A 23,481-nucleotide genomic window follows, 5' to 3' on the forward strand; every position below is an offset into this window, starting at 1 on the left:
CGCACGCACGCACGCACGCGCGCACTCCTGCATGTACGTGGCTATATAAGTGCAATAATCTTGAACGCTTGCCGAACGCAACGTTAAACCCCATTTCACCTACATAAAGCTGTTCCACTGTGGCATAACTGAAATGCAGCTCACTGGAGCTCACTGCTTGAATGCCGCAACGCTCTCTGCTGTGGCGCTCACGGTGTTATACAATTTCTAGGTCAATATTTGCTTGACATATAATGTTTCTTCTTAAAGACCTTACCTGTGCTATTTCACAACTCTTGTATGTATATGATGTTATCATGTAAGATTCCGACACTACTCGGGAACCTCTGAATGCGTACATCGTAAGACGGAAGGCATCGCAAAGGCTGTCGACTTAAATGCGTGTAAGTACTTAGAGAATGTGCATGTTACTCGTCAAGGAGTGCGGATTATATTTGCTAGATGCTGAATGCTGAAACGACATTGATATAAATACTGGTAGTATAATCTTAATATCACGACGTACTCGCGGAGTGAATGGTGGTGTTATGCCTCGACCTGGTGTTTTATTACAGACAGTTCTATCACTGTCGGAGTCCAACTGCGCTAGACAAGGTGACACTTGTTATGGGTGTGTTATGTGGAGGACTGTGTGTCATTGTTACCCTGCACTGTGTGGACATGTTCTGTGTGACTTATGTGGAGGACTGTGTGTCATTGTTACCCTGTACTGTGTGGACATGTTCTGTGTGTGTTACGTGGAGGACTGTGTGTCATTGTTACCCTGTACTGTGTGGCCATGTGATGTGTGTGTTACGTGGAGGACTGTGTGTCATTGTTACCCTGTACTGTGTGGCCATGTTACGTGGAGGACTGTGTGTCATTGTTACCCTATCTGTGTGGACATGTTATGTGTGTGTTACGTGGAGGACTGTGGGTCATTGTTACCCTGTACTGTGTGGCCATGTTATGTGTGTGTTACGTGGAGGACTGTGTGTCATTGTTATCCTGTACTCTATTGCCATGTTATGTGTGTGTTACGTGGAGGACTGTGTGTCATTGTTATCCTGTACTCTATTGCCATGTTATGTGTGTGTTACGTGGAGGACTGTGTGTCATTGTTACCCTGTACTGTGTGGCCATGTTATGTGTGTGTTACGTGGAGGACTACGTGTCATTGTTACCCTGTACTGTGTGGCCATGTTATGTGTGTGTTACGAGGAGGACTGTGTGTCATTGTTACCCTGTACTGTGTGGCCATGTTATGTGTGTGTTACGTGGTGGACTGTGTGTCATTGTTACCCTGTACTGTGTGGCCATGTTATGTGTGTGTTACGTGGAGGACTGTGTGTCATTGTTACCCTATCTGTGTGGACATGTTACGTGGAGGACTGTGTGTCATTGTTATCCTGTACTGTGTGGACATGTTACGTGGAGGACTGTGTGTCATTGTTACCCTGTACTGTGTGGACATGTTACGTGGAGGACTGTGTGTCATTGTTACCCTGTACTGTGTGGACATGTTACGTGGAGGACTGTGTGTCATTGTTACCCTGTACTGTGTGGACATGTTACGTGGAGGACTGTGTGTCATTGTTATCCTGTACTCTATTGCCATGTTATGTGTGTGTTACGTGGAGGACTGTGTGTCATTGTTACCCTGTACTGTGTGGCCATGTTATGTGTGTGTTACGTGGAGGACTGTGTGTCATTGTTATCCTGTACTCTATTGCCATGTTATGTGTGTGTTACGTGGAGGACTGTGTGTCATCGTTACCCTGTACTGTGTGGACATGTTATGTGTGTGTTATGTGGAGGACTGTGTGTCATTGTTACCCTATCTGTGTGGCCATGTTATGTGTGTGTTACGTGGAGGACTGTGTGTCATTGTTACCCTATCTGTGTGGACATGTTCTGTGTGTGTTACGTGGTGGACTGTGTGTCATTGTTATCCTGTACTCTATTGCCATGTTATGGTTGTATTATGTGGAGGACTGTTTGTCATTGATATCCTGTACTGTGTGGCCATGTTATGTGTGTGTTACGTGGTGGACTGTGTGTCATTGTTATCCTGTACTGTGTGGCCATGTTATGTGGAGGACTGTGTGTCATTGTTACCCTGTCTGTGGACATGTTATGTGTGTGTTACTTGGTGGACTGTGTGTCATTGTTATCCTGTACTGTGTGGACATGTTACATGGATGACTGTGTGTCATTGTTATCCTGTACTGTGTGGACATGTTATGTGTGTGTTACGTGGAGGACTGTGTGTCATTGTTATCCTGTACTCTATTGCCATGTTATGGTTGTATTATGTGGAGGACTGTTTGTCATTGATATCCTGTACTGTGTGGCCATGTTATGGGTGTGTTACGTGGAGGACTGTGTGTCATTGTTATCCTGTACTCTATTGGCATGTTATGTGTGTATTATGTGGAGGACTGTTTGTCATTGTTATCCTGTACTATGTGTGTGTTATGTGGAGGACTGTGTTTCATTGTTAACCTGTACTGTGTGGCCATGTTATGTGTGTGTTACGTGGAGGACTGTGTGTCATTGTTACCCTGTACTGTGTGGCCATGTTATGTGTGTGTTACGAGGAGGACTGTGTGTCATTGTTATCCTGTACTCTATTGCCATGTTATGTGTGTGTTACGTGGAGGACTGTGTGTCATTGTTACCCTGTACTGTGTGGCCATGTTATGTGTGTGTTACGTGGAGGACTGTGTGTCATTGTTACCCTGTACTGTGTGGCCATGTTATGTGTGTGTTACGTGGAGGACTGTGTGTCATTGTTACCCTGTACTGTGTGGCCATGTTATGTGTGTGTTACGTGGAGGACTGTGTGTCATTGTTACCCTGTACTGTGTGGCCATGTTATGTGTGTGTTACGTGGAGGACTGTGTGTCATTGTTATCCTGTACTCTATTGCCATGTTATGTGTGTGTTACGTGGAGGACTGTGTGTCATTGTTACCCTGTACTGTGTGGCCATGTTATGGGTGTGTTACGTGGAGGACTGTGTGTCATTGTTATCCTGTACTCTATTGGCATGTTATGTGTGTATTATGTGGAGGACTGTTTGTCATTGTTATCCTGTACTATGTGTGTGTTATGTGGAGGACTGTGTTTCATTGTTAACCTGTACTGTGTGGCCATGTTATGTGTGTGTTACGTGGAGGACTGTGTGTCATTGTTACCCTGTACTGTGTGGCCATGTTATGTGTGTGTTACGTGGATGACTGTGTGTCATTGTTATCCTGTACTCTATTGCCATGTTATGTGTGTGTTACGTGGAGGACTGTGTGTCATTGTTACCCTGTACTGTGTGGCCATGTTATGGGTGTGTTACGTGGAGGACTGTGGGTCATTGTTACCCTGTACTGTGTGGCCATGTTATGTGTGTGTTACGTGGAGGACTGTGTGTCATTGTTATCCTGTACTCTATTGCCATGTTATGTGTGTGTTACGTGGAGGACTGTGTGTCATTGTTACCCTGTACTGTGTGGACATGTTATGTGTGTGTTACGAGGAGGACTGTGTGTCATTGTTACCCTGTACTGTGTGGCCATGTTATGTGTGTGTTACATGGAGGACTGTGTGTCATTGTTACCCTGTACTGTGTGGGCATGTTATGTGTGTGTTACGTGGAGGACTGTGTGTCATTGTTATCCTGTACTGTATTGCCATGTTATGTGTGTGTTACGTGGAGGACTGTGGGTCATTGTTACCCTGTACTGTGTGGCCATGTTATGTGTGTGTTACGTGGAGGACTGTGTGTCATTGTTATCCTGTACTCTATTGCCATGTTATGTGTGTGTTACGTGGAGGACTGTGTGTCATTGTTACCCTGTACTGTGTGGCCATGTTATGTGTGTGTTACGTGGAGGACTGTGTGTCATTGTTATCCTGTACTCTATTGCCATGTTATGTGTGTGTTACGTGGAGGACTGTGTGTCATTGTTACCCTGTACTGTGTGGACATGTTATGTGTGTGTTACGAGGAGGACTGTGTGTCATTGTTACCCTGTACTGTGTGGCCATGTTATGGGTGTGTTACGAGGAGGACTGTGTGTCATTGTTACCCTGTACTCTATTGCCATGTTATGTGTGTGTTACGTGGAGGACTGTGTGTCATTGTTACCCTGTACTGTGTGGCCATGTTATGTGTGTGTTACGAGGAGGACTGTGTGTCATTGTTACCCTGTACTCTATTGCCATGTTATGTGTGTGTGTTACGTGGAGGACTGTGTGTCATTGTTATCCTGTACTCTATTGCCATGTTATGTGTGTGTTACGTGGAGGACTGTGTGTCATTGTTACCCTGTACTGTGTGGCCATGTTATGTGTGTGTTACGTGGAGGACTGTGGGTCATTGTTACCCTGTACTGTGTGGCCATGTTATGTGTGTGTTACGTGGATGACTGTGTGTCATTGTTATCCTGTACTCTAATGCCATGTTATGTGTGTGTTACGTGGAGGACTGTGTGTCATTGTTAACCTGTACTGTGTGGCCATGTTATGGGTATGTTATGTGGAGGACTGTTTGTCATTGTTAACCTGTACTGTGTGGCCATGTTATGTGTGTGTTACGTGGAGGACTGTTTGTCATTGTTACCCTGTACTGTGTGTGTAAACTACGACCCGTCAAGATCCGGGGTAGAATGGGTCTTTAGCAACCCATTCTTGCCGTAAAAGGCCACTATGCTTGTCGTAAGAGGCGACTAACGGTAATATATTACAGTATAACAGAGAAGTTGTTATCCATAAATTGTATATAATTTGTAATATCAAAGCTGGTGAAGGTCTCCGTCTGCCATGGAGATTAGAATTGGTCTTCAGGAACCCATGCTTGCTGTAAAAGGCGACTATGCTTGTCGTAAGAGGCGACTAATGGGATCGGGTGGTCAGGCTCGCTGATTTGGTTGATACTTGTCATCGTATCCCAATTGCCTAGGTCCATGCTCATGATGCCAATCACTGTATTGTTTGACCCAGACTCGATTATTTATTGCTGTTTGACAACAAATAAACAAACAAACCAAACCAAACCACAACCAACATGTTTTAGGTTGTTTACTGGTTGCTGCAGATCTAGATTAATCTTTAATAATGCTTGCATAATAGCAATGTATTCAATCTGGAAACATTTTACAATTAGGAAAAAGTAAACGTTTTGATAATTCACCAAAGAAACGTTGACAGGAAAACATTTTAGATATCAAAGTTTAACTCTAATTTGGATTATTCTATGGTCGTGTACCACTCTGGAAACTATACTTTTGCTTCTAGTGTTTCCATTTTTCCCTGCACTCTTAAATTTATTTTACAACTTAAGGATTTTGAACTAGGCTTCTAACTTAGTAATTTGTGTATGTATGTAGATTTGCCATTTTGACTGAAGCCTTGAGTCCTAAGTAATAAAATTGTTGTTTTATTAGAAACCGAACGTTGCCTAATGTTTATCATGAATCATTGGTAAAATGGATAGAATTATCATTCAACCGCCCGCATGTTATCAGAAATGAGCGGGCGACGGTTGAAGAATAAACTATGAGGAGCGCAGCCTTGATTGGTTCTTTCACCCTGCAGTGTTTTATCTAAGAAATGAATGACGAGTGGGAATTGTTTATTGTACAATAACACACTGCAGGGAGAATAAAACAGGGGCGCAGTCGTTTATTTCTTATATGAGATATCAACATTATGTACAACCTCCTTCAGGATGTTGATAAAATGTACAAGCTTTAATAATATTTACCAAAATTTAATAATGACGATTCCTTGAACAGAATTCGACCTCGGCTATGTCGGACAAGTCCATTTTACGAACAGGTGGGTTAAGGTTGGTATTTCCCGCATATTCTCACAACCCTCACGTCGATCATCTGTACCTTTTCTCCTAATACCGATTGTCAGATCTCTCCCACTTTTAGATGCGATCATTCGGCCACTGTCTTTATCTGCGTGGCCAAGCTACATCTATGGAGAACAACTTACTAGAAACTTCCCTCTAAAAAGTAAGATCGTCTAATATATGACGTCATCAAGTTGCCAGCGCATGTCTAAGTCTCCAGAAATGACGTTATGATAGAACACTGTTTTATCGTGAAATAAACCATTCTTCATTGTTCTTTGCGATTATCGAGTAGCTATTGTATATATTGACAATGCCCTCATATTGCTTGACGACGGGTCATTATCGAGCTCGTGGTTACGTGACGTCATAGGCTGTGCAGCTTTTGATATGCCGAATGCTAACAAAGGAAGGTGGCGTGCGATAGTATTGATACGGCCGAGACCCTTCGTGAAATTGAAGGAGCGCTTCACGAACCTAATTTCTCGTTATGGGTTGAACAGGTTGAAGTTAGCGATATATTTGAAAACGACAGTGATTTAGTTGAAGAAGAACTCGTTAACATACAGATGAAGGGGAAATCAGAATTACAACAAAGCTGACTGCGTGGGGTGCCAAAGCATTTACCGGTAAATTTGGGCCCTGCTAAATACTTATTTATCCGAGATAATAAAACATAAATGATTCACAAATAATTCCGTAAAAATTACATCTATTTTTTTTAACATTTATCAGAATGTTCTCCTCAATGTAAGCTAAATAGATCACTTAAGGATCTTTTCTTTCATTTTGACTGGGCTAATCGGCGAAAAATCATGGTAGATTTTCAAACAATCAATTCCACTGACAAAACTCTGCGAAAGTTGTATGCCGAATATCGAACAAAGAAAGCAGAACCACCAATTTCCAGCACCCTGAGATCACTTAGAGCTGCAGTTCACAGAACACTGAGAGACCCTTTCAACTGGCGCAATATTAAGGCCGATTAGTGCGTGCCAACAGCATGTTTGACTCTCGCTGTAAAGTGTACTTTGCGATGAGAGGAAGATCACTACAACATAAACCATTAAATGAGAAAGGAGATATGGATGAAATATCGGATAACTTTGGACATCTGGTTCAACCTGTGTTTCCAATCGGGGAGTCGGAGACGCGAAGGTTGGAGAAGTTTTACTAAAACTACACTTCAACTAAAATGTGATGATAACAATAATCACTATCTTACCTTTGCATCGGCTGAGGAGACCCAAAACTGGCAGGGAGGTAGCAATTCCGACCAGGAAGTCCAGACGTATGAGAACGAGTCAGCAACAAATACAGTGAACGTCTATCTCTTCTACCTGTCAAAACTACATTCAGATTGTTAGATTGTGACATATCATTAAGGTCCACGCAAGTGCTTCGATAAAAAACGGGATTAGGTACAATAATGCCCCTATAGGTATAAATACCCTGAGTACCACAAAGCAGAAAATATCGAGAATTGCGTGTTTGTCCCGGGTGTACACATGTCACTCTGTCCGAGCATCCACAATCACATACCCCCACCATGCTGGTGATGACTCCAAGCAGATGTGCAACATCACAAACAAGTCTGAGGAATCCTTAAAACAAATCTCTGGATCCAGCAGTGCAACATCACAAACAAGTCTGAGGAATCCTTGAAACAAATCTCTGGATCTGACAGTGCAGCATCACAAACAAGTCTGAGGAATCCTTGAAACACATCTCTGGATCCAGCAGTGCAACATCACAAACAGGTCTGAGGAATCCTTGAAACACATCTCTGGATCTAGCAGTGCAACATCACAAACAGGTCTGATGAATCCTTGAAACACATCTCTGGATCTAGCAGTGCAACATCACAAACAGGTCTGAGGAATCCTTGACACACATCTCTGGATCTAGCCGTGCAACATCACAAACAAGTCTGAGGAATCCTTGACACACATCTCTGGATCTAGCAGTGCAACATCACAAACAGGTCTGAGGAATCCTTGACACACATCTCTGGATCTAGCAGTGCAACATCACAAACAGGTCTGAGGAATCCTTGACACACATCTCTGGATCTAGCAGTGCGCAGAAGCGGGCCTCAAGAGAAGCACTACATGTTGTTCTTGTACCAAAGATCCCTGCGACTGATGTAAATATTCACTCCCCTGAACCTGTAGCTGAACACCATGTCTCACATAAACAACATGTCGGCATGTCCTACGGATCGTTTGAACCTGGGTTTACTATGGACATTTCTGACTCAGTTCCCACAAAAGGTCCTGGTGTTTTCGGGGGCAGTATGAACTTTCTTGCCAGTGCCAATCTTAACAATTGTACCATAAATTACATGCAGCAGTGAAAACATCAACAGATAACTAACGTTGTCGAGCTAAACATGGCGGCTAGTATTGTTAACAAAGTCCAAGGTCGGCCTTCTGGTTGGTTCTATGACGTTTCCATATTTGTAAAAGTAGGCCAGTGTCATTCTTTGTGTGTTGAATGCAGTAAATGTTTCAAAACCCATAATGAATTGTTGTTTATTTTTATTGGATAACAAATTCTATCCATTTCAGCTATAACAACGGTAACGCTATTTTTCATGGTATGATCATTTGCAGAAGCCCTCGGGCAGTTAATGGAAGACCTCGGGCTTCTGGAAATGATAATGCCTTGAAAAAATATCTGTACTCGTATAATATATAACATTACCAATTGGTGAGCACATGTGTGTCATGAAGTATATCTTAAAAAAGAAAGTTACTACAAGTTACTACAAGTTACTACATGTGTCACCCACTCACTCACTCACTCACTCTTTGTTTCAGGTAACCCAGTAGCGTGATGGAGATTACAGAACAGCATGCTACGTCGCGTGGAATCAGCGTCAGAAAGTTTGTAATAACCGTCGTTTCCGTTATAATCATAACAGCAGGGCTCTGTGTCGCTATTGCTGTTCCAATGTTTCACAGCAACAGGAGTTCCGATATACACGATGGCGTGAATGTGGCGTCCACTCACACACCAGTGACGTCCACACATGTTCCCGTGACGTCATCACATTTGGCGGAAACGTTAGTACACATAAACTGTGGCCATGTGAAGGGGGAGCCCCACGATGGCATACACGTGTTTAAAGGTATTCCATATGCATCTCCGCCCACTGGCCGTCTGAGATGGAAGCCCCCAGTCCCTCTGTCCCCTGAACACGCCAACTGCTGGGAGGGCACACTGAATGCCGATTCATTTGGTAATTCATGCTTCCAAACAACATTTGAAAGCCGGAGGAGATTCAGGGGCGATGAAGGCTGTCTGTATCTCAATGTATGGACTCCAAGCTTGGACAAGTTTGCGCAACTACCGGTACTGGTAATGATTCATGGTGGAAGTCTGGAGTACCTGAGCGGAAATGACCCCGACACCAGTCCGACGCCAACATTGGCGGCAGAGACGCAGGCCGTGTACGTCAGCATGAACTACCGCCTCAATGTGTTTGGGTTCCTAGCTCTCGACATCCTGACGGGTGCGAGTGCAACCGGCACTTCCGGCAACTACGGCTTCATGGACCAACTGCTGGCGCTCAGATGGGTACAGGAGAACATCAGGCACTTCGGGGGCAACCCAGCGCTGGTAACTATAGCAACTACACAGACATTGTGTAGTTAGTTTCGAGGCGTGTCCGTCATGTTTGTTTGTTGTTTAACGCCGCACTCAACAATATCCCAGCTATATGACGGTGGTATGTAAATAATGGAATCTGGACCAGACAATCCAGTGATTGACATTATGAGAATCGATCCATGCAATTTGGATACGATGACATGCATCAACCAAGTCAGCGTGCATGTCTGACCACCCGATCCTGATAGTCGCCTCTTACGACAAGCAAAGTCACCTTTCACAGCAAGCATGGGTTGCTGAAGACCTATTTAACCCGTGATCTTCACGGGGAGGCAAGCATGGGTTGCTGAAGACCTATTTAACCCGTGATCTTCACGGGGAGACAAGCATGGGTTGCTGAAGACCTATTTAACCCGTGATGTTCACGGATCGACTCCGTCATGTAATATGCCGTAAACTTATATGGTATGTGATGTCGAAGTGGATCATGATAAATGGGCGGGCCGATTACTGGGTTAAGTTAATGTATACGATGGTCATCCTGTACATCTTGTAAGTTATTTCATTTTATCAACTTCAAACCAATTTTAGACCCAAAACAATAAAAACTGCTCGGTGATTTTGTTTCGTCTACATCCATGGTTGTCATGTTATTATAATTAAATTTTCGTTGTGTTCATTGAAATTCTTGCATTCTGATTAGCTGAATTGGTCACGTGTTATTGCATTCATTTCCCAATGAATGTAAAAAATTAAGCCACGCCCACCGCTGCGCACTACTTTTATTACTGCGGAATGTCGGGGAATCCCAATATTACAGTCGAGGGAATTCCCTTTCTGCTCACGTGTATCGTCATGCACATGACATTTAGCGACATTCATGTATATTTATTGCCCAGACTACCCTTTGAGGCCGAAGGCCGAGAATGAATGAAACAGCAAACGTGCAGGCTCGCTCGCCTGTTTTTTCCCTCTCGCCTCGGTTCAACTTTCATGTCTTCGGGTTTCATTTCTAACTAGCATTTTTCTAACTGTGTTTTCCCGTTTTCAGCGAAGTAATGTTTGAATCTGGCGGTAACTGACCATGTCTTTTGAAACAGCTGCCTTCTCCCGGACATATTTCTTCCGGTTCGTTACAGTCTGACTGTTGCAGTTCTTCTCGGCTCTTACCTTAATTGACAGGTCCTGTGAACATTGTTTTTTCCTACTCTCCGTTGATTGGCTACCGACTTTGTAGGCGTGTCAACTTATGTGCATAAATTAAACGATCACCTGATTCATGTCACGCCACAGTATGTATTCATACACCTAGAATGTTTATCAATCTCGTCATTTTTGTCTGCTTTGATATATTTAACTGTTTTTGGTTAAACTATTGTAGATAAAACATGTTTTACGTTGTCGAATTTAATTATAAGCATTGACTGCGGATTCTGGTGATTGTGTTTTTTGTCTATGCCCATGACCGATTGTGTTCTGTCTATAGTTATGATTGCTTGGTGATTGTGTTTTGTCTATAGCTATGATTGCTTGGTGATTGTGTTCTGTCTATAGTTATAATTGCTTGGGGATTGTGTTCTGTCTATAGCCATGGCTGAAAGGGATTGTGTTCTGTCTATAGTTATGTTTGCTTGGTGATTGTGTTCTGTCTATGCCCATAACTGATTGGCGATTGTGTTCTGTCTATAGCCATAGCTGCAAAGGGATTGTGTTCTGTCAATAGCCATGGCTGCAAAGGGATTGTGTTCCGTCTATAGCCATAGCTGCAAAGGGATTGTGTTCTGTCTATAGCCATAGCTGCAAAGGGATTGTGTTCTGTCTATAGCCATAGCTGCAAAGGGATTGTGTTCTGTCTATAGCCATGGCTGCAAAGGGATTGTGTTCTGTCTATAGCCATGGCTGCAAAGGGATTGTGTTCTGTCTATGGCCATGACGGTTGGCGATTGTGTTCTGTCTATAGCCATGGCTGCAAAGGGTTTGTGTTCTGTCTATGGCCATGACGGTTGGCGATTGTGTTCTGTCTGTATTTATGATTGCTTGGTGATTGTGTTCTGTCTTTAGCCATGGCTGGAAAGGGATTGTGTTCTGTCTATAGCCACAGCTGGAAAGGGTTGTGTTCTGTCTATAGCCATGGCTGCAAAGGGGTTGTGTTCTGTCTATAGCCATGGCTGCAAAGGGGTTGTGTTCTGTCTATAGCCATGGCTGCAAAAGGGTTGTGTTTTGTCTATAGCCATGGCTGCAAAGAACCTACTGTCAGCAGCAATGGTCGTTCTGAATCGAAAACGACAATCACTAAACGTATGTAGGACATAGTAACCGACAATGCAGGGTTTGTTTCATTTTCCCCTTCTTTGCTTTTACCATTGCATGTGTTGATATGCCGATACTATATGCATAATGATCTGATTTATAATTGTCACTGAGATCGAATGACGAACAGAAACACAGCATTCTTCAGGATACGACGATGAAATAAATATTTTTTTAAAAGTCCATGCCGTTTTGAAAGTCTACCACCTGACCTTCTGTCCTAACCAGGTGACAGTGTTTGGCCAGAGTTCTGGGGGTACCAGTATCCTAGCTCTGCTGGCGTCCCCCCTGTCAGCCGGCCTGTTTCACAGGGCGTGGATGATGAGTGCCAGTCCGGTGTTAAACAGGACACTGTCCGAGGCATCCACCGACAACCTCGCCTTCCTCAACAACACCGGCTGCCTTGACATCGACTGTCTGTATAACCAGTCAGCAGAAGATCTGGCCTTGTCCATCACGTGGGACGAGTGGCCGCGGTGGAGCATGGCGGACCTGATGGAAATCCCGACGAGAGGACAGTTCAACGGAGCTTTGGCTATAATTGATGGTAGTATAATTGCCACGTGATATAAATCAATCTACGCACTAAAGCCGATGGCTATCAATATCCACGCTGATTCAAACATGATGAAAATATATATTTACAATGTGATGGTGACATTAGTATGCTTGACTGCCTGTTGTTAAATATTCCTGTAATATGACGACGGTCTGTAAATAATCGAGCCTAGGTCAGACAATCCAGTGATTGATTTCATGCGCATCCGTCCTCGCAATTGGGGTACTATGAAATGCATCAACCAAGTCAGGGAGCCTGACCACCCGATCCCGTTAGTCGCCTCTCGCGACAAGCACAGTCGCCTTTTACGGCAAGCATGGGTTGCTGAAGACCCGTTCTTACCCAGATCTTATAACACGGGTCAGTATGCTTGAAGCCATATGTATATTCATTTATTTGATGAAACACGTTTTACTTCTGACAACTGAAATATTTTAAGCCGATTTTAGGTGTAGCTGATCGGTATTCCATGAAATTGTATAGTGAGGATCAGGCAGTTAGTACATATGTGTCATTAGGGCCGCCTTGTCTAAACAAGCACCAGGCGGTTACCATGGTAACAATTCCGGGGTGTGTATTGTGACTGCTTCAGTTAACATCACAATTGGAACAATTTTATCCCATTTACCCGTTAATCCTAACACGTCGACCTTGACATTACAGGCTATGTTTTGGAGGAGGAGCCCCTGGTGATACTCCGGACCGGCAGAGGGATGAACGTGCCGGTTATCATAGGTCAGCATTTCCTTTAAGAATAGGAAACCGATTTAGGGAATATATAGAATACTAAACGAGGTCACAGGAACTCGATGATAGCGTGTATAACATAATATATTCGTATAGAGGAAAAAACATCACACCCCTCTATATACATAGAGATGTTTTTTCTCTATACGAATATATTATGTTATACACGCTATCATCGAGTTCCTGTGAACGAGGTCTCGTGTAATAGCAATTTTATGAAAAGGGACAAAAACTACGAGACCGCTGTTGGAAGCGATAGAATACACGCTGGTCAAGTAACAAAAATGGCGCTTGCGAAACGAACAGTCTCAATTGACGAGTTAAATGAGAAATTTACAGTTTATAACGAAACATATTCAAGAGAATAATAACAAACGACAAGAAGCGATATTAACTCCATAAATGACCATCTGTCATTAATTTGCCTTGTCATTGTGAAACTAACGTAAAAATGACGTCAACAGTTTGTGTACGGGCTAGACACTTATGAGGGGAGGTAACTCTTGAATGGCAACATTTCCGTCAAAGTGTTATGTTCACTTTGCTGGCACAGTAAAATATCATGTGTTATCTTCACTGCAATTAAGATATCACTTTCCTCAACTTCAGAATATTCGTCTTTCACACTAATTTACATAATAGAGCGGTGTGTTTATTAAAACGGGGGACACCAGAAATTGGTTTTTGCAATGTAATCATGTACAGATATTTCCCGGAAACTGCTAGACGGCGGCGTGGGTGATGTACAGCTGCCAGGTATCCGTAGATTGCTTCCTTCTTCCTATAGAAACATATCAAGGACATATTGGACATATACACACTCTTTTTACGTGCGACAAGTTGTACAAAATCATGTATATTTGCACATAGTGTTAAACAATCATGGCGGCTCCTAGCTACTTCTGTCTTTCAATGTGTCAATATTCCCGGATATTGTAAGGCCTTGTGCAGCGCGACTGCAATTCTCGCCACAAAGTTCTTCAAAATGTGTGTCAGAAAACTAATGTAATGTAATGTTGAGGATAAAACTCAACACCTTATTTTATATGTCCGCCTGATGTATATATGATATATACCTTGTAAGAGAAAGTCTCGTTCCTCTTCACTGAGCGAAGAATTGTTTATCAACAGGCACTACAGCCCAGGAGACGGACTTATCCCCCCCTGTCACAGACGTCAGAACGTGGGCGTGGAATGATTACACCGACTACGTTATGGACAAACTGACATTGTTCGGCAGCGACATCGCCAACAAAGCCGTGGAATTGTATCCCCCGCTGTTGAACGTCACCCCAGAGTATCAACTCACAAGTCTCATTTCTGACATCCGGGTTACATGTCCAAATCATGTTTTAGCCAATGCTATTGCTGTTTCGTCTAACATGCGGGTGTATCGCTACATCGTTACGTCACATCCGGCACGACCTGTCCATGCGTATGGTAACTTGTTTGCATCCGCCTATGCCTTTCACTCCTGGGATGGGATTGTATTCTTTGGCGGCCTCAAAACATACTTTCCAGAGCCATCTAAGAAAAATCTTGATTTTAAGAGAAACCAACAAACCGAAATGGTATTTTTCGCCCGAAATGGGTTTCCATATTCTCTGAATTGGCAGCCCTACCCCAACACAACAGCATTGATCTCTCATGATGTTAATACAGTGCAGGCGTATCACTCACAGGAATGTCAATATTGGATTGATAAGGGCTTCTTCTCTTATGGGTGGATTAACTAGACCCTTAGACAAAGGGTATGTTTCAATATCCGACGTTACTTAGAATGAGTTGTCATCTGATATCAAATAATTGCATAGCTTAATTGTTTGAAGCGTAAAATGCGCACAGAGCACACAGCACTTCATTCTCTTTTATATGTATTATTATTATACTTATGTACAGATTAAAATAAAAAATGCAGCAAAGAGGGTTTGATTGATCCTGGCACAGTCGGGCTGGTTAGGCTCATCATCAGCTAAGGACTCTTGCCCCCTCTACACGCAGCCCATACAGCGAATAGGACTTCTCACAGAAAGCGCTGTCTAGTCAAACCCAGCCAGATTTTTTCAGAGAATGTGAAGACTCCCCAACACTGCAGTCTTCTGCATTACCCAGATTGTCAGATGGGCTGTATTCTGGTAGCAACCCGGGTACTCTCCCAATGTCAGTCAACAGATTGGGAGGTACCAAACCTAAGGCACCGGGAACAGTGGGGAGTCGAACAACGTGGTACATGGGTTGCAAGCGTGACATTTTGAAAGCGACGTCCGCATATGTGCCATGTTTTTCATGAATCTTGTCAAAATGGGACAGAAAATTCAACAATATCAATGACTTCATCGGATTTATCAAAAAGGACAACATCAGGTTTGTTGACATGGATACGTCTGAGGCTATATACAGGCCTATTCCAAAGAATTTTGCATTTATCATTTTCCATGACGCCATCTACATATTCTTGGTCGTACCATGGATGGACCTCTGCGTCAACAAAAAGCTTAAAGGATTTAGTGACAAACAGAAGAGCAAAGGACTAAAAGAATCGCCCTGAAATATTCCTCTTTGAAAAGACATGGGTTCCGAAGTCACCACCTGCCCCTGCAGATAAATGTCAAGTTTAGTTGCCCAGCAATTCATTGAAGACTTAAGTAAAACAAGTAGCCGCTCGGGGATACATTCCAGTGATATCAGCATTCATTCCTGAGATACAGAATCATAAGCTGTTGTGTTGTCTATCCAACACATTGAGTGGTTACAGTGTTAAGTTTTAACCTTTTTAAGAATCATTTTTTTAACCAGCAATTGATCCCTACATCCCCAACATCCCTTCCTGGCCCCTTTCTGCTCCATGTAAATAATGTCATTGGAAGCGCAGTGTGATGACACAAGATCTGTAAGACACCTTGTGAATATTTTGTACTGTGTATTCAGGCAAGTAATAGGGCGGAAGTTTGTAAGGACAGTCAAATCACCTTTCTTTGGAGGAATTATTGTTCGACCTTTACACAACCAAGCCGGAACATCCCCTGTATCCATTTAAACAGCGAAGTAATAGTGTTTGGACGCAAGGAAACAGTTTCCAAAACCGGTTTAGAATACCATCAGGCCGAGATGCCGTGCGTCTTTCTCATCATTGCCATTAGTTGCATTAAAATGTTTTTCATTAGATGTGAACAGTTCATTTTGCTTTTTGAAATTAGTTTTCAAAACTTTCAAAATTTCTGTCCAAGCTTTTAAATTTGCAATCAGAGAATCAAGAATTTTATTTAGAATTTTCTCTTTTGTCGTCTTGTATTTATCAGACGTCTATGCCTGGTGGTTCATGAAAAAACAACTTAAGACTTCTGTGAGTTTCTTTCAAATATTTTTCATAACAAAACATAAATATAAAATCACAATGATTTTAACAAAATAAAATGTCTTGATCGGACGGAACATGCATGCCCAATTTGATCCTCTTCAGTCAAGAAGTATTAGAGTTATTTAGAGCATGGTAAAAGTGCAAAGATCTTTTCGCTGGAAAGGTCAGTTCCTGGGGGTCACAGAGTCATGAACATTGTAAGCAGTCCGTCATAAGAAAGAGATCCCCGTTTAAAATTGTTATACGTCACTTGGTAGCTGAAGCAATGGATGCCTCAGCTTTGACAATGCAAGGGATATCAACATACCAAGAAGCTAAATTTTGAAGTAGCTTTGAGAACATACTCTCCACCGCGCGATCGTTGTGACACAGTTATCCGATAACCACTGAGATCCAGGGACGTGATAGGTTGTTAACAAGGCCATTACCATCACTGGACACCGGACTTTAGTACTTTGGCACGTTGTCTGCTGTTAGCGAACGATAACGTGACTTTGTCTCGTATCATCAACCACCTGCATCAGTCTGGAGTAGTTATCCAAGCAAGGCACCATGGCGTTAGGAACGGCAGTGCTGTTTGTGGCGTGTCTAGCTGCAGGTAAGATCAAAGAAGCAAATGCATCAGGTCGTTCGTCTGTTCAATTTATTGGCTGCATGAGAGTGAACCGATGCTCATGTTTTCGGTCACTGGTTTGTCAAGTCCAGACTCAAATTTGAATAGAACATAGCGATAAATTTCGCTGGAATATAGTATTGGTGGTTTGTAAATACCGGTAATTGAGTCTGGACGATTCAAACCAGTAATTGAATAACTCGCAATGCCCCGCACTGAATTTTGGAGTTAACACTGAACAGAGAGTGAATGCTATTTTATCAATATTCCATCAATATCATGACTGGGGGCACCGGAAAATAATCGACTTCGTACATTGACACTGTTACTGCTATATAACAACTATAACATAACTACTACATATAACTATATACTATATTCCAGCGAACTATATTCGTTATATATATTGTTTGTTGTAAGCAAGCAGCACTCCTCAATATTGCAGTAACACAAATAACAGCGTCCTGTAAATAATCGAATCTAGACATGACAAAACTAGGATTATTTAGTACAATGATATTTCATAAGACGGATGTTTTCCTTCCGAGGATTGTTTCCAGTTGTCCATTGTGTAAGATTGCATAAAAAGTTGTGGGTTGTGCAAAGTTCGTATTGTTTTGGAAATGACGTAATTCAAGGGCGAGAATGAAAGAAAAGTGTTCAAACGAAAGCCTTTTTGTTGATTGTTACATAAACCTGTTACTATTCAGCAATTCCAAGTACAGATATAAAGTACGTTTATTATCAATCCGTGAGGTACTACTTCACGATATTGCATAATTTGACCACTCAACTATTCTCCAAAACCTGATGATCTAACAAATGTGTTACAGTCCAATGTCAGCGGTACGATCCTCTGTACAAAGAGTTGATGTCACGAGAGGCAAAAAACACCATCCCTGTCGACGGAAAGGACGACACACTCAACGTGACAATAAACTTGACCCTGCTGAAGATCACCTCGCTGGTGAGTCGCCAATACACGTATAGTGTTATATGCTGGATAAAACAGGTCCTGATTTTAACAAACCGAGTTTCAATCTAAATAAGAATAAATGTGTCCAGTGAAACAAATTAAGGAATCTTACAACTCTTTGGATTAGGAGGCACGCTATAATTCATTGTGAGTTGCGTCCCTTTGGTTTGCCAGGATCCTAACATACATCATTCAGAATATTACATCCTTGGTGTAGAGGGTTATTCTCTACTTCCGTCCTTGTCTTCAGAATCTGAGGACAGGGGACGCTGTGCTGGACACGTGGGTCAACTATGAGTGGGAGGACAGCAGGCTGGCATGGGAACCCTCGGACTACATGGGAATTACCGTGATGAACCTTCCTCATTCCAATATATGGACCCCTGACATTGTTCCCTACCGGGGGTGAGTACTTTAATCCGGAGAAAAAAAACAGCGACTACTTAATTAAGGTGAGGTGAAATGGGGTTTAACGTCGTGTCCAAGATGTTTGCACTAATATAGCGACGTGCATGCACGTGTGTGCGTGTGTGTGTGTGTGTGCGCGTGTGTGCGTGCGTGCGTGCGTGCGTGTGTGCCTGCATGTACTAATCCTGACTGATGCCAATTTATGGTGGTAGCTAGCTCACTGAGATACCATGCCGCAGTTTAACATGAATACCCCACTCAGACACAGTATACTGACTCCGAGCCGACCAGTCCTTGTTTTAGCCCCTTAATGCCGAGCGCCAGACAGGGTAACAACAAGTAGCATCTGTTAGTGTCATTTCGTATGACGCACCCATGGAACCCCGGGCCTTCTCCGCTCCGGGCGGACGCTCTACCACTAGACCAAGGAGGCGGACGCGAGTACTGTTACCACTATATTACCATATCAACCCGATTAATGAAAAACGTATATCAGTATGTTCCTTCTACCATGAAATTGAACATTTCTGGTTATTGCAGGATGTAAGTTGTCCAATCTGGATCCGGCAAACCAATATTTGTTCACAATACAAATACAATACAATAATGTTTACTATACAATAATGTTTCAGACATACAGTCGTCACTGATGTGCCCGCGGTTGTGTTCCATAGCGGACTCGTGTACTACATACCCCCAACCATCATCAAGACTCGATGTGACGTATCGCACTACACCACCGACGGCACTGTGACGTGTAGCCTGAAGATTGGCTCGTGGACGTATAATGGCAACATTTTGGACGTTCAGAACAAAGGCCCGGAGATCGACGTCTCGGAGTACTACCACGATGACCAGTGGGACATCACTGAGCATTCCATGCAAAGACGTGTTCACCATTACGAATGCTGCCCCGAACCATACCCTGCTATCACTGCTTCAGTGACATTGAAAGCTAAAAGACATGGTCTGTTGGGCTGGAGTTTGTTTCATTGAAAAGGTTGTAGTAGTTTATAAATAAGACATGAATCAGATTAGAAACCTGAAACCATTTCAAATTATACGTATTCGAACTGTTTTGGAGTTTATTGGAGAAACAAGGTTTAACAAGGTGTATCTGACTGGACCTTGATGTTATATTACGATTAACGTAATTCCCACTTACATCAATAAGTAAGTTATTGATAACTTCCGCTCGGAATAGTGTACAATCAGCAGATTAAAGAAACAACAATAAAGTCATTTGCATGGATATCATGTTTGTTTGTCCACACTACTGAGCTTCTTTCAGTGGCATTTAAAAGTTGGTGTGATGAAGAAAGACAATTTCTATGGGTGAACAACTTCTTTATTACAATTAGTGCGACGTTTCGGTGTAGATCCTACGATTCCAACGGGGGACACATACACTACTGAACGTCAACTGAACACCTACAGCATCACATACAACCAGAAGCATGTCTTTCATAAAAGACCAAAACTAAAAATATACCCTTCAAGAAATGAAACGCAAAGCTAGATTTTTGTGAGGTAGGAAAATACATTTATACGAGGAACCGTACACGGTATTGAGCCAAAATGTTGTAGAGAGAACACTTGGTGAATGTAGTCATCTTAGTTATCGGTAGATATGAAAAGTCCAAGGTAAAGTCAGCTACCATCAATAACGCGTATGTGCCCCGATGGAATCGATAGCGGCATGACATCTCCTGCCCATGTAAGTGACGAGTATGCGAATCACATTCTGGGGATGGTAGCCCACTCGTCCTGCAACGCAAAAGACAACTGCTGCAACGTCTGGGGTTGTGGTTGACGTCGGCGCAGCCGTCTATCAAATTCACTCACATGTGCTCTATCGGGTTCAAATCCGGGGTTCTGGAGGGCCAGGGGAGAACATCAACGTTGTTGTTGTTGTGTAGACAGGCTCTTGTGATCCGTGCTTTATGCGGCCGAGGACGTGTGGTAGGAGAATTTCGTTGATGTATCGCTGAGCTGTAAGATTTCCCGGGATATGGACCAAACCTGTCCTGTCACGATGAGAGATAGCTGCCCACATCATAACGCTACCTCGCCAAACCCGTCCACTTCCTGTACGCAGTTTCTGGCGTAACGCTCTCCCCGACGTCTGTAGACCCGTGCTCTTCCATCCCCTCGACGGAAGAGACCATACCCTGTGTTCACGTCGTTGTTGATATATATGACGCGTCGAACAGAACGTCCTGCTCGTAGACCTGCTTTTCTTAAACGATTTAGAAGCGTGCTGTAGACAAGCCGTGAATTGTTGACGACGGTGATGTAGGAACGTAATCTTCACAATACGTGAAGTGTTGACGATGGTGATATAGGAACGTAATCTTCACAATACGTGAAGTGTTGACGATGGTGATATAGGAATGTAATCTTCACAATACGTGAAGTGTTGACGATGGTGATATAGGAACGTAATCTTCACAATACGTGAAGTGTTGACGATGGTGATATAGGAACGTAATCTTCACAATACGTGAAGTGTTGACGTTGGTGATATAGGAACTTAATCTTCACAATACGTGAAGTGTTGACGATGGTGATGTAGGAACGTAATCTTCACAATACGTGAAGTGTTGACGATGGTGATATAGGAACGTAATCTTCACAATACGTGAAGTGTTGACGTTGGTGATATAGGAACGTAATCTTCACAATACGTGAAGTGTTGACGATGGTGATATAGGAACTTAATCTTCACAATACGTGTAGTGTTGACGATGGTGATGTAGGAACCTGCTGTAGACAAGCCGTGAAGTGTTGACGATAGTGATGTAGAAATGTAATGTTCACAAGTCGTGAAGTGTTGACAATGGTAATGTAGGAAGGTACTGTTCACAAGCCGTGAAGTGTTGACAATGGTAATGTAGGAACGTACTGTTCACAAGCCGTGAAGTGTTGACGACGGTGATGTAGGAAGGTACTGTTCACAAGCCGTGAAGTGTTGACGACGATGATGTAGGAAGGTACTGTTCACAAGTCGTGAAGTGTTGACAATGGTAATGTAGGAAGGCACTGTTCACAAGCCGTGAAGTGTTGACGACGGTGATGTAGGAAGGTACTGTTCACAAGACGTGAAGTGTTGACGACGGTGATGTAGGAAGGTACTGTTTACAAGACGTGAAGTGTTGACGACGGTGATGTAGGAAGGTACTGTTTACAAGCCGTGAAGTGTTGACGATGGTGATGTAGGAAGGTACTGTTCATAAGACGTGAAGTGTTGACGACGGTGATGTAGGAAAGTACTGTTTACAAGCCGTGAAGTGTTGACGATGGTGATGTAGGAAGGTACTGTTTACAAGACGTGAAGTGTTGACGATGGTGATGTAGGAAGGTACTGTTCACAAGACGTGAAGTGTTGACGACGGTGATGTAGGAAGGTACTGTTTACAAGCCGTGAAGTGTTGACGACGGTGATGTAGGAAGGTACTGTTTACAAGACGTGAAGTATTGACGATGGTGATGTAGGAAGGTACTGTTCACAAGACGTGAAGTGTTGACGACGGTGATGTAGGAAGGTACTGTTCACAAGACGTGAAGTGTTGACGACGGTGATGTAAGAAGGTACTGTTCACAAGCCGTGAAGTGTTGACGATGGTGATGTAGTAACCTGCTGTAGACAAGCCGTGAAGTGTTGACGATGGTGATGTAGGAACGTACTGTAGACAAGCCGAAAACACTGAACTGTGAATTCAATATACAACCTGACTAGCAATAAACCTAGCACAACGTATTTCTAACTTTAAGAATTAGAAATACACAAATACATATAAAGCATCACACAAGAAATATAGTACAGCTAACCTTCAAATCCATGAAATTGACACATCCATTGTATCCATGAATAAAATTCTGAACACCAGATCCATTTATAATATACACAAAATGACTTTGATGTACATACGTCACGTGTAATCTGGCAACTGCCCCAGATCACTAGAAAACAAAGGTATACCTGTGGTCAGCTGTGAGTGACCACAGAGAACAACAGAGTAGTCTAAGCGCGGGTGGGATACTAAGTGCTGTGGGTGAAAAGCATGCAGTGGCATGGTTAGTCAAGGCTGGATAAATAATAGACTGTATATAGCAGATAAGCTATGGTATAAAAGTTGAAATACAATTATATAGCAAAAGTAAGACATTGTAAATAAACTATGTACTTAATTCGAATCTGAAATAGAATGTGTATAAAACTATAGCTAAAATAGAATTAAAACTTGTATGTACAAAATATCACTCTGCCAAATACTTCCCCCTCCACACATAAGACGTCCTCGTCATTTGCCGGGTTTTTTGGGGGATAGCTTGATGGTAAAAGTGGGCGTGACGCGAAAGCACTGCGAGTTTGATTCCCCGTATTGGTACATTGTGTGAAGCCCGTTTCTGGTGTCTCTCGTCGTGATATTGCTAAACGCAGCATAGATAAAACTCACACACTGGTCATTAGGTGACGGCGTGTCAGCTTAGTGTGGGAGGAAAGCCCGAAGCGATGCAGGTGATACCACTTTGGTGAAACCCACGAGCGCTGACAAACCTAGAAACATAATCGGGGCGAGCCGGGATTCAAACCCTGCCCAAGGGACGCAACTCTACACAGCGAATCGCGGCGCCTGAGACGCTTATTGACAGAACTCGAGGCCTTGGGATGTTAGGGACTGCCACACTACGTTTCGCTTCTTATCGATATCTTATCGACAGTACACCATACAACGTGATAACAGACTTGTCATTCTGTGACATCACCTCTAGACTATGTCTCCACGAAAAGGACAATGAACCTGCCCATGATAAACAGCACACGAACCAGTTAACGAACTTTGTAAGTGAGAACAAACGTACTGTGGCCATAGCCGATATGCTGCTTGTCGTCGTAAGAGGCGACTAACGGGATGGGGTGGTCAGGCTCGCTGATTTGGTTGATGCATGTCATCGTATCCCAATTGCGTGGATCGATGTTCATGATGTAAATCACTGGATTGTCTGGTTCAGACTCGATTATTTAACGAACGCCGTCATATAGCTGGAATATTGCT

General features: G+C 43.0%; 1 protein-coding gene and 1 pseudogene across 1 annotated transcript; both read left to right on the plus strand.

Annotated features, from left to right (window-relative positions):
- The first annotated feature begins 312 nt into the window (after nt 1-312).
- LOC139461708 (para-nitrobenzyl esterase-like) lies at nt 313-14,345 on the plus strand (annotated as a pseudogene).
- Nucleotides 14,346-16,946: 2,601 nt separating this feature from the next.
- LOC139461709 (acetylcholine receptor subunit alpha-L1-like) lies at nt 16,947-19,666 on the plus strand. The gene is made up of 4 exons (XM_071243166.1): nt 16,947-17,022; nt 17,871-18,004; nt 18,264-18,418; nt 19,054-19,666. The coding sequence occupies exons 1-4, from the start codon at nt 16,977-16,979 to the stop codon at nt 19,415-19,417; spliced, it is 699 nt and encodes a 232-aa protein (XP_071099267.1). The 5' UTR covers nt 16,947-16,976; the 3' UTR covers nt 19,418-19,666.
- The last annotated feature ends 3,815 nt before the right edge of the window (nt 19,667-23,481 follow it).

Source organism: Haliotis cracherodii, unplaced genomic scaffold (assembly GCF_022045235.1).
Source record: "Haliotis cracherodii isolate W230 unplaced genomic scaffold, xgHalCrac1.p SCAF_15, whole genome shotgun sequence".
Lineage (NCBI taxonomy): Eukaryota > Metazoa > Mollusca > Gastropoda > Lepetellida > Haliotidae > Haliotis > Haliotis cracherodii.